Below are 12474 nucleotides of genomic sequence, written 5' to 3'. Positions count from 1 at the left end.
GAGAGGAAGATGGGAGAAGATAAAGAGAGCGAAAGGAGGTCATGCGTCACAGTTCGAACACAATGATGGAAGAGAAGAGTCGACCGAAGGCGGGGAGAAAAAGAGGGAGTCTGAAAAAATAGACAGGTAGAAACAGATCTGGACGGACAGAGCAGGCATCCATCAGCTGGTATCTTACAGTTTTTGGCTGTTATAAAGTGAAGCTGTCCCACAAAATGCAAAAACGTCAAAAAAAAAGTCATTTAACAAAAGTCAGAGATGTTCGGTCAGCACAGAAACTTACATTTTTAAGTAGATCAGGTATCGGCCAGAGGCAGCCAGTCCATATTAAATCCCACTTCTTGGTCTAAATCATTATAAAAGTCACTATTGATGCTATAAAATTCAATGGGCTACCAACATTGTCAGCATATACCAGCCAGTGAGAAGTCAAAGTCAGTATGAACCTGAATCTTAAACAGCATTTAGGATTCACATTCAAGTCGAGCCATGTCATGAACAACCACAAGTAGCTGAGATGTGCTGGCTCAGTGCAACTATTTTTATCTCACAGCAAGGTAAAATGGTTTCTCATGATAATTTATTGGAGGTGAGCTGGTTTGAACAGAAGACGCAAGACCTTGTCGCTGATGGTTCTCAGGCGAGGGTTGTGACTTCCTGCAATATTTTAAACCGATCACGTTGATTAGTGAAACAATCAGAGGTTACAAAAGTAATGATAGATGAACACAGTGAGGCTTTTAAAATGAAGATGTCTCTCCAGCCTGCAGCACAGACACAAATGAGCCTAGTTCCAGAGGACATAGCTGAGGGAGGAGATTGACTTGGGTTGTCCGCAGTCTGCCCTGCTACCCTGCAGGGCCACAGCAGCACAACTATCACCTGCTGTGCGGCTCCAGTGGAAACACATGTCATCATGACTTCGCTTGGTGCAACTAAAGTAGAATGTTTTCACAGCAAGAGCCTCATTGTTTCTGTTGTGCTCTGTTGATTTCTACCGTGTGCTAGGGCTGACGCATTGATAGGCCTTTTCTCCACCGAAGATGCTGTTTAAGTGTTGTTTTCTAAATGTACAGGGTATCGCCAGTAATTCCCAAACAGGCTGTGGTATACCTTTCAGTCTAACGCCTTATATGCCAGTGCAAAGCTAACAACTTCTGAAAACAATAAGTGTTTCTGCTTAATGTGATGAGAAATAACAACTTTGTCACACAGTATTCAAGTGAGTTGATATGGCTGTCGGATAGTTTGGTAACATATGAGATGAGAGTGGGCAGGAGAAGGTAAAAGTGTGTGGGCATACAGCTACTTCCTATCAGTGTAGGGTCAGAGTCATTGTAAACTTGATTTAAATCAAATTTGCAAACAAATCAGAAAACATCTTTTGATATTTCCTCTGAAACCAGAGGTATTGACACGTTTGTAACATCTGTTCACCCTGTAACACTTGCTCTATCGTGCTATCCATTCTAACGAGTGATCTGCATGTGCATGTATTTTACTGCATTTAACTTCTATTTCTGATGTTGTGTTTTTTGTTATCTTATGACTAAAAACATTATTATGTAGAGGCTGGTGTTTTATTGTCTCTGTGCAGTATGTGTTCTTGTTGCCATCTGGATGCACAGTTTGTGCCATTAAGTGCTAAGTTGTTTTAGTTCAGCACCATCAAGATAGATATTTCTAACAGTGATGTATTCCACTTCTCATTTACACATTTGCATGTGTCTTCTCCAGTTTTTTTTTATTCCTTAGCAGAATTGTGACACAGTCAAGACCTGTTTGACTAATAGCAATCAGCAGTGAATACAGATACTAGATTTTATTTATTTATTTAATTTGTTAAACTGCATCCGGAGCATTTTGAGAGGGTCTGGAGGAAGTCTATGGGAGCCGTAGAAAGTTTTGATGTAACAGAGCAGAAAGACACATAAGATTTTGTACTTGTGTGATTTGTTCTATGTACATTTAACTCATTTATAGAACTTTGTTGTTGTTCAATGTGGACACCATTCACAACAGTGAAGTGACACCTAACGTTTCTTCAAACTCAGTGTTACATTTCCTCACATAAAAGTCATCTTAAAGTCATAGTTAACATTAGTTCCTCTGTTCATCTGCTTTATAATTAGTGGCTGGCCGTGCTGTCCTCTTTGAAGATAAAATGTGATGATTCTCTTTCTCCATGTGTGTTTCTCCTCAGGTTATTTGAGACTCTTCAGTCTCTGTTCTGGTCGATATTTGGGCTGTTAAACCTGTACGTTACCAATGTGAAGGCCCGGCACGAATTCACAGAGTTTGTTGGGGCGACCATGTTCGGGACGTACAACGTCATCTCTCTTGTGGTTCTGCTCAACATGCTCATTGCCATGATGAACAACTCCTACCAACTCATTGCTGTGAGTCATTTAAATTGGACTGAAATTTTTAATTGATTAGTTGATCAGAAGATATTTTGTTACTTCTGCAGATCCCGGTTACTTTGTTGTGAAAATGAAGACACCATTTTTACAGCCTTAAGAATAAATTGAAAATGAAATTTAATTTAGTGTGTAATTGTTTGATAATGAAAATCCCTGACAGTAAAAATCATATATATAATAAAGTGAAGAACTGATCCAAGTAAAATAATTGGGTAGACTGCCAACTGCTACTTTCATCATTTAGATTAAAAATTAAAAACACTGCCTTGGCGTCTTCCAGGACCATGCTGACATCGAGTGGAAGTTTGCCCGCACCAAACTGTGGATGAGTTATTTTGACGAGGGTGGCACACTCCCGCCTCCATTCAACATCATCCCTAGTCCCAAGTCCTTCTGGTACCTGCTCAGGTGGCTCCACAACAAACTGTGCAGAAGAGGCCAGCCGCCCGGGGATGACACACACAAATGTGAAAACCTCAGAGAGTTCACAGTAAGCGAAGATTCACTGTCCATTTGATGTTTCTGCAGTATTTGTGTATTTGTGCAGTATTTGAGTTTTGTGTGATCATAGCAACTTTTAAATTATAGCACTAGTTTAGCTCTCCATTGTCAGGGTCCCCAGGTCAAATATAACCACCTAGAGCCATCTAAGTCAAAACTATTTCTATTATAGTCACACATATATGGCAGGTGTTCCCAGTTGTATGTCAGTTTTGTGCAGAAAGACTGGAGTTGGGGATATATTAAAGTTTGGTTTAAGGCACATTATCTTTTTACCCTCAGAACTTGTATACTGTATACAGTACTCATACCCTGCTGCATTAAATGTCTCAAACACAGACAAAGAAAAGAAAGTGGTGGAGCCTTTCTTCAGAATCTGTGTATATAAAAACAGATATAAATATATATTGTGCTTTCTGCACTTCAGCCCCAAAGAAGGAATGATGGTCTATTCATCTGTATACAGTATGACAAGTAAACTAGAAATTTGAAGTTGAACTTGGATTTGATTGATTATGACAACACGAGAAGCAGCTGCAAGAAACACAGTCATGGGGCAGTCATGTGTAACCTACACTGCTCCACTTCTCCCAGAAAATTGCAGCTGCGGACAAAACTTCCCAAGTTCAGAAACTCCAAAATAAAACATTTGTAAATGTTTTATAATATGTGTAGCCTAATATGCTGGTGTGGTCTTATGCCTATTATAGAGTAATCGCGTAAACAAGCTGCACAAACTTCAGCCGGGCTACAAGGCCATATGCTCATATTCACATTAACAAGTCACTGGAGGATTTACAAGCTTTATGTAACTGAGGACTAGTTACTGTGAATGGTACTGTAAATTCAAGCAGTATGTTTAAAGCAGTTACATAAATTGCAGCTATGTGCCTTACCTTAAAGGAAAAATCAGTTTTAGAGTGATGAGAAGACAGTAACTACATGTAATGTTGTTTTTCTATCTGCTTTTTTTTTAGAGTTTTAAGCCAAGTTGGACAAAAATAGAATCCAGGGGTTTTAAAATAATCACAAACACATTCTTAAGATATCCATAAAAAATTAAGCCAGATGCTAAAACAGTGTTTACACCTGCAGTGTTTGTCTTTGTGTTGTCATAATCACTCATCAATTGAGTAAAAAAATATATCAAAAACTAAAAAAACAAATACATATTTAAAAAATTAAACTTCCTGTTGTAAAAACTACCAAACAACTGTAAGAAAGAAGCGCTAATTCAATGTTTATGTGCTCTGCCTGAGAGCACCAGTTGTGTCAGAGACGTGAACCACTGTTTTTTTATGCGACACTGCTATATAAGACCTATATAAGGTCTAGTCTTGTATCCTGCAATGCCACTGTATTTTAAACAGTGTGGCATGACAATAAAAGCCCAAGTTAACACCTTCATGTGGCTTGGTTTGTCTCCTCAGTGGAGCAACAACATAAAGATATTAAGTGTATATTGATGTAAAGCGAAGAAAAAAATTCTGTACCATCACATTCAGCAGTCAAATACATGCAGTTTATTGTTCAGCTCTGTTAAATAGCAGTATAAAGCTGTAATGCTGAGATGTTACCTCATTAAAGTAGCGTTTTTATGCTCTGAATGATAAGTAAGTAATTAAGTAAAAAGAAAACCACAGTAATATCAAAACTGTATTTATCACATGCCACTGCACAAATTCATTGCAATCAGAGCAGAAGGCCTCAACCTGCTCAGAGTGACAGAGGAGTTAAGAGAAGTAATGAAGTGGATAAACGTATGTCATGCTACAGAAATGCAATTACACTGCACATGAACAGACATCAGCTGTGTGTCTATAGGCAAAGAAGGAACATCAGGGGATAAAAAATGTCTCGATAAACACATGTAACAGTCCAGTCATCTGAACAGAGACAGTGAGCAAGCAGTGCAGAAGGATAGATTCACACACACACACACACACACACACACACACACACACACACACACACACACACACACACTGAACGCAGCTGGCATGTTCACCTCAGCTGAAATCAGCTGAGTTATATAAGCCAACCAGCCCACATGGGTTCACACAGCCTCACAGCACTGCAGAGATGTGATCAAGGCAGCGTGTGTGTGCGCATCTTTTTATGATTGTGTAGACAAATTTTAATAAAATGCCATTGCTGTGAGGACTGGAATAGAAATAAACTTTAAATCTGATTACAGATTATAAAAAACAACAACTTTGAGTCACAAACCTGGCCAGGTGTGCATGCAGCCCAGGATGTACCTATGCATGGAAAAGTTTTGGTGCCTCCAGTCTCAGTCAGTAGTAGCAAGTAAGCTTGTACTTACTTTTCCAAGCACTGGAACAGTAAAGTCAATTTATTTATTTTTACTGTGCACTGAAGACATCTGAGAGGATTTAAGATCAATAGATAAGTATGAGTCTAAAGTTTAGCATTTTGGTTTTTATTTCCTTGTATTTACATCTAAATATGTTAAACCACAAAGAATATTAGACTCAAGTATATGAATGTCAGGTGTTTCTTGTTACCCTGTTGTGTCCTGTGAGAATCATTGTTCAAACAATAAATAGCTTTAAATTACTGCTCACAGCTTTAACCTTGGATTTTACCTGTCAAAATTTTATTTATTGTTAAAAAGGATTAATTATCATGGAGACCAGAGAACTGTAGGAGAAAAGTCGGTAATACACAATAACTGCACTTTAAGCAATCTTCATCATCACCAGCAGCCTCGACACAGCATGCAGGCCTGGGCTTGCATGGCTGCTTCTGGAACAGACTTTACTGATTATATAACTCATGAGGGCAGTAGCAGACACAATAGATTAGAACAATCGTGTCTGCTAATTTACGGAGAAATGCATTAGATGTAATTCGGAGGAGCGTCGTCGTGCTGCAAGACGTGATTCAAAATACACTGACAAGTAGTGCTGCCCCATTATGACAAAAGTCATTATCATTACAAGCACTACTACTGCTGATCGACAAGCAATCACAAGCATTTAACACAATTACTACTTCACTTTAGAAACATGGTGTATTCATTGAACTTTACATAGCCATATTCTACTGAAAAATAAACTTTCTTAATTTATTTTTATATTCATCGGAAGACAGAGGTTACAACTCAGGTGCTGTTTCAATCTGCTGATAGCCCTCAGCGTGACACATAAAAAGGGAACCTGAGGCCACTTTGTGAATACCTTTACCTCAGTTTATAAGTCGTTTTCACATTAGCTCACCGTCGCTCAGAGAAAGCCTTTATATTTTGTATTTAATTTGAATGCACATTTTTTTATATTGTCTGTTGAAGCATTAAGCTACAAAATGCTGCATGAATAACAGTGTCTTACCGCATCTGAGTCTGCAGCATCAGCATGAGTTGCAGAGTGAAAACACTATGAATTATATAGGTGTGGTCTGACGCTGTAGCTCTCTAAAAATAACCTCAATGCTCCCAGTACTCTTGATTCAATTGGAGCCGTCATTTGATGAGGTGAGAAGAGCATTTTATAGCGAAGAGACTCGCATTTCTGCCCATATCTGTCACTTAGATGATTCTGATTCACTGTGAGAGCATCAGCTAAAGGCCTGAAATGCAAATGTAGAGCAGAACCTTTCTCTCCAAAATGGTATGTATCCATTTGGAGTGGGGAGAATGAATAACTAAAGTTCATTACTCAGCACCTCTTCAGTATGGATGATCCAGGTTGTTAATGTGTCATTTTGTCAGCCAAAAGAAATCCGCTACCTGTTCTTTTCTGTTTTAGTTTCGGCCTCTTAATCATTTGTCAGGAGATGGTATCACTGTTTTAAAATAAGAACTGTGGACATGTTTTATTTTGACGTGAGGTTCATTTTAACATTAGTTGAGAGGTAAATGAAAGTGGGAGAGACAAAGAGAGCAGAAGAATAAAGATGAGACACAAAGGTACGAGAGAAAGATGACAGCGAGAAATTAAAAATGTGTTTTTATATAATGTGTTTAATGCTATGTCTTGTTCTTTTTGCAGGAGCGTCATGCCGACAGCCTGATACAGAATCAGCATTACCAGGTCTGTACACCAGCCACGGATTCATGCATTTCTATGTTTGTTTGTTATTTTATCTATTTTATTCAACAAAGATTTGCTAAGAGCTCACATCTTTTTTCACATTCACACATTCAACCCGAAATGTGTCCATTTCAACCAACAATCTATTCAAAGAGACAACAAAGAGGAAGCACAGGCGCTGCATGTAGAAAAAAAGCTGCAAAGTCAAACAGCACTAAGCAGAAACGAACCACAAAGAGCAACAGATTGCGACACAAAGTATTCCCGTGGACACGAAAAATGACGAACAGTTCAGAGACTTGGGGACATGTTTGCCGTTGCCATGGTGACTAATGAAGTTGAAATCGACTAACTATCAGTGGTGTTTGAAAAACAGCTGAAATGAACGTTTTGGGTGGTTTTATACTTTCTTTAATGCAGATGAAACGATTCAGATATTTTTAGCAGCATGTCAGTTTCAGCATTTGCTTGTGCTTTCTCACTGCACAACATTTTTTCTAAATCCTACACATCTGCTGTTAAATTTGTGGGGATGTCTTCTGTGTTCAGCTTGTATTTTGTTATAGAGGCGGCACAAAAGAGAGGGAAGCTGCTGATTATGCACCAAAGTCTGTCTAAGAAAGTAATAAAATAACAGACAGTACAGGGTGGTAGTGCTCCAGATACTAGTTTTAGAATTAGAGTTCCACCACATTTTTGTATTAGACTGCAAATATGAATAACTGACCTAGAAAGAATAACTTTCAAGAACAAAATGGAAAAAAATAAAAGCTTATTTCCAGTTTAGGTTTCTTATTAAATAGGAACATGACAGAGTTAAAACAAAATAACAAAACATGCAAATAGAAGTAAAAAAGACTCTTAAGACAAACACCTAGTTTCTTACATTTTCTTCTTTGCTGGTTCAAGACGTTCAGTACTACATCTTCTAAAAGTCCAGAAAGCCAAAGGACACTTGGTGGGAATTTTCATTTTGGACATTTTTAACACAATTTAAAGATATATTATACTGAGTGGAGAACTTATCATAGTGGTAGACGAATAAAACCATGATTTGGGGGCTGCAAATGTCTTTGGGCTTTTAAATGGACAATTGCATGTCTTTTTGGGAGAAGAATGGCTTCTTTTTGAGGGTTTGTATAGAGTTAGGGTTATGTGCAAGCAAAATAACTGAAACTGAATATTTTAGTATGAGAGGAACATGTGGTCTCACTCGTGTTCTTATTGCTTCAACATCGTCTCAGTTTAAATCCAAATCTCTGGAGCTGTTTTACATAACTTAAGCCAGTTTAATGGGGACTGTAACGCTCTAATCTGTGCAACAGCAGACACTAGTGAAAATATCTTCTGCATATTTACTCCCACTTTACATCACTGCAGCTTCTAGCCTATCTCTCTCTCACAAACACACACATGCACAAGCCGGACAGATTGCATCTCCCGTAGCAATGTTGCTCTGGCAGCGTCCAAACTGACACTAGCTCCCATGGGCCCACAAAATGCCTGTGTGTGTGTGTGTGTGTGTGTGTGTGTTTACAGTATCTGTGTTTCTTATTTGCTGTATGTTTATCCACAGATCTTTCTTATTCTTCTCAGCAAAGTAATGTTTGCATTCACTGATCTGTGTATGCTCGGGTCTTAAAAAACATCTTCAATGCATTTTCTTCTTCATCAAACTTTTGTTGAGAGGGTTTTTGGTGGTAACAGTGTACACCAGGCTGAAAAGCAGTTTGTAACTGCCCTACATTGTTTAATGCATCATGTTTGACACACAACATAAATACCAAATATGTCTTTTGATTGACAACAGCGTAATTACAGTTTTTAATGGCTGGGTTCAGGCACTCACAGCAGTTGGTCAAGGTTTGAGAAATAGCGTGGGCTATATATATATATATATATATATATATATATATATATATATATATATATATATATATATATATATATATATATATATAACAAATAAATAACAACCTTTGTCCATTTTTAGAAAGCTTCTTGTAAACAAAGCTGCATTTTAAGTGTTCAGGTGTCTTGTTCAGCAGTCATTATACTGCATTGATTGTATCTTTAATCATAATTTGCAAAGCAAATTTTCAAAAATATTCCAAATACAACATTGTTTACATCCATGTTTAGCTCACAGTCGTATTTGTCCCTTCTTCTGTTGACACTACACTGGCACAACACATTTAATGTTTAGCACTTAAGGTGAACGCTTTCATTTTTTACTTATATTCTGTATCATGTGTTTGCAAAGTGACAGCAACTGTAGCACAAGATCCAACTTCAGCTTTAATGGTAAATGATGAGCGACGCTATATCTCTACAGTTTTACAAAAAAGTCCAGAGAAAACACATTTTCAAACTCTTCAGTAGTTGGGCTGCTACTAAAAGAAATGTTTTTGGCAGCCATGACAGTCATTCTGATGTCCATTTTCAGAAGAATTTGTACGGCAAATCAACCGAGACTGAGCTCTTGTGTTTTGACACCTCAGCACTGGCACTGACTACAAACACAGGAACGGCAGTAGTTTGTATTTGGCAGGTCTGATTCTGACTTTGATATCCATCCATGTTTTGAAGGATTGTTGTAGGAATCTGTCCTTTACTTTAACAGAGTGTGTGGTTTCTGTTGGCAGAGGCGGAGAGTGACAGCATGCCAGACCGTCCTATTTGGCAGTCACAGGTGTTAACCGTGGGAGGATGCAGCGTGTTAATGTGTGTGTATGCTGCAGCAGTGTGTCAGGGTTTGAATTACCACCCACTGAGCACCAAATGCTGGTGAATTTGTCTTTGGTCTATAAATCAATAAGGGTCACCCAACTCATAGGCTGATTACTTAATAAGACAATAATAGTTAAATTAATCAGTTTGAATATTTTTGAACCAGATTAAGACCAGTTCTCAACTGTATAACTCAAAATCTTTGGCTTTAGATAATCAAGATATAAAATAGATCATTTATGTTTATGATGAACAAATGCTTTTAAGTTTTGACAAGATATTCTCAAGCCAGATTTCTTCACATTTCCATTAAAGCTGAATTACTTTTAAAGACGGACATGTCAACACAAATTATTCCCGTAGATAAACTGCATATTAACTTCCTCAAAGACTGAGTACAGCTCTCACTCTCTCAACACTGTTTCCTCTGCTGGTCCTCTCTTTAATCAGAAGTTCCATTACTTCTGATGATCTGACTCTATTATGTACCTCATATCTCCCTGACGTAAAACACTGTATGTTGTTGTCATATACTGTACTTAATGAAACCAAAGTGTCTCCATTTACTCAATTCTAATATCAGGTTCTGTCAGTTGTTTCTAAGACACTTAAGAACATTATTAGGAGTAGTTACCAACTTTCTAACACTGAAGCAACAGGACATGTTCAGTAATCACAGTCGTGTCTCCTCTTCAACAGGAAGTGATCCGGAACCTGGTGAAGAGGTACGTGGCAGCCATGATACGCAGCGCCAAGACAGACGAAGGACTGACGGAGGAAAACTTTAAGGTGGGCGGTCAACATGGGGAGTCTGCAGAGCTGAGGGAAAAAGATAATAAAAGATAATAACATTTTAAAAAGAAGAGCAACTGACAGCAGTGTAAAATTGGTTTGTTTGTGTCTGTCAGACTCTTTGGTCAGACAGTACAGAAAATCAACAATAAATGAAAGAAAGATTTTAGTGAATCTTATTGTCTGTAGCTGGAAACACTGCAGAGTTTCTTTTCATCACAAGAAAGATTTATTAAAAGATTAAAAGTTTTTTAATAACTACCACCTGCCATCTCTGAAGCACTTCTTCTCCCTGCCCTCCCCCTGTCTAAAAACTACAGCCCTGATCAATACCAACAGTGCACAGTTCATAATCCTTTAGGAGGGTGTCTTTGCTTGTTCTATATCTCTATAAATTATTCTGAGCTGTTTTAGCTCCCGAGTCTGTTTCCCATGATGCCTCTGGAGCCCAGCCTGGGCTTTGAAGTGAAAACGTTCCTTTGGGCTTTTCGAAGCAAAAACAACATCAGGTGCACGTTGGACTGAATCACTTTCACCCCCTGATATTTGTGTGTGTGTGTGTGTGTGTGTGTGTGTGTGTGTGTGTGTGTGTGTGTGTGTGTGTGTGTGTGTGTGTGTGTGTGTGTGTGTGTGTGTGTTACAGATGAGTAGTCAAAAATAGGCAGAAAGTGTGTTTTAAATGTGTAACTAACATCAGGTGCATGTTAAACTAAATCACAGAGTTTTATTCTGTGCATTTGAACTCCATATGGCGAAAGAGAAAAAAGAACTAAAGAATAGAAGTTTCTGCATTAGAGATACTTTAGGTACGTCTGTAAAAGACACAGAGAAATAAGATGAGAGCCTGAGGTAAACACAGCAACTATCTGTGTAAGCACTTATGATAATTTTCTGTAAAAGCTACTGGCTACTTTCACACTGCTCTTTTAGAAAATTAAAACATTAGCGCTGTTGTCCCCAGACGGCTTCAACACCGAGCAACAAACTAACACGCAGCACATTTGGTTGAACACCAGTACTTGTTTTTCTACAAAGAATCAAAATGATGAAGAAATAAACACCTCTGCTCACAGTTGGTGGGCGGACTGAGAACAGGTCACATGGCCACACGGTTTATGTTCATACAAGCTTTAGTGCTGAATGAGAAGCAGAGAAAATCACCAGAGCTGCAGATAACAAATGTTTTCATCAATTAATTTCCCTTTTTTTTAAGAACTGGTGAAAGACACTGGAGAACGGACACTGTGCTGGAAAGCTGACTCTGCTCTTCTGAACATGTGATTCATTTACCCGCAGTGTGAATTACATAGGGTTTAATATGATTCTCATCTGTAGCTATATATCCTTAATAATGCTGCATGTGCAAAGGTGTGTGCTCCACTACTAAACTGTAGTTAGTATGTTTAACAAAAGAAAGCCTCTAATAAGTAGCATTGTTGATGTCAGAGAGCAGGAAGCCCAGGTACTTTGATATACCACAGGCAAGGGCGATTTCATGTAGTAATAAACTACTATCATTGTATTTATTATTTTCTCTTGGATTGTGCAGGACAATATAATCATATCTTTAAAAAAAAGTTTAACTTTTTGAAACAAAATGGAAAAAGAAGCATCTAGAATCCTGAATGGCACATTACAAACAATCATTTAATCTTTTTAATCTTCACCCGTCATGGTGTAGGGAAAAAATAGACTCTCTCTCTCTCTCTTTCTCCACTTATCCACTCAGTTTATCTCTTGTCTCTTGACCTCTTCACTGACTTCCTCCTGAGTCCTTACCCTCCTCTTCACCCTCCGCTTCTACAAACTGAATGTTTCACCTACCCCCTCTCATTTAGTCTCATTTCTCTCGTCCCCTCCTCACCCGCTTCATCTTCTGCAGTTTTCCCACTTGGGTGTCAGATATTTATTCCATTTAGAGCTTAAAAAGAAACTTTGCAGCCTCCCCAATGAAAGAGTATTTTTAATAAATT

The 12474-nt window shown here is 38.2% G+C and overlaps 1 protein-coding gene across 1 annotated transcript in view; it reads left to right on the top strand.

Annotated features, from left to right (window-relative positions):
• trpc5a (transient receptor potential cation channel, subfamily C, member 5a) overlaps positions 1-12474 on the top strand; it is a 64593-nt gene that overhangs the window by 45403 nt on the left and 6716 nt on the right. Inside the window, exons 13-16 of the mRNA XM_026353590.1 lie at positions 2204-2399; positions 2704-2913; positions 6938-6979; positions 10409-10498. Coding sequence (XP_026209375.1) covers positions 2204-2399; positions 2704-2913; positions 6938-6979; positions 10409-10498 — 538 coding nt within the window. The remainder of the gene's footprint in view (positions 1-2203; positions 2400-2703; positions 2914-6937; positions 6980-10408; positions 10499-12474) is intronic.

This window comes from Anabas testudineus, chromosome 18, assembly GCF_900324465.2.
Source record: "Anabas testudineus chromosome 18, fAnaTes1.2, whole genome shotgun sequence".
Lineage (NCBI taxonomy): Eukaryota > Metazoa > Chordata > Actinopteri > Anabantiformes > Anabantidae > Anabas > Anabas testudineus.
Note: the sequence above shows the minus strand (reverse complement) of the source record. Positions and strands in the feature narration are given on the sequence as shown.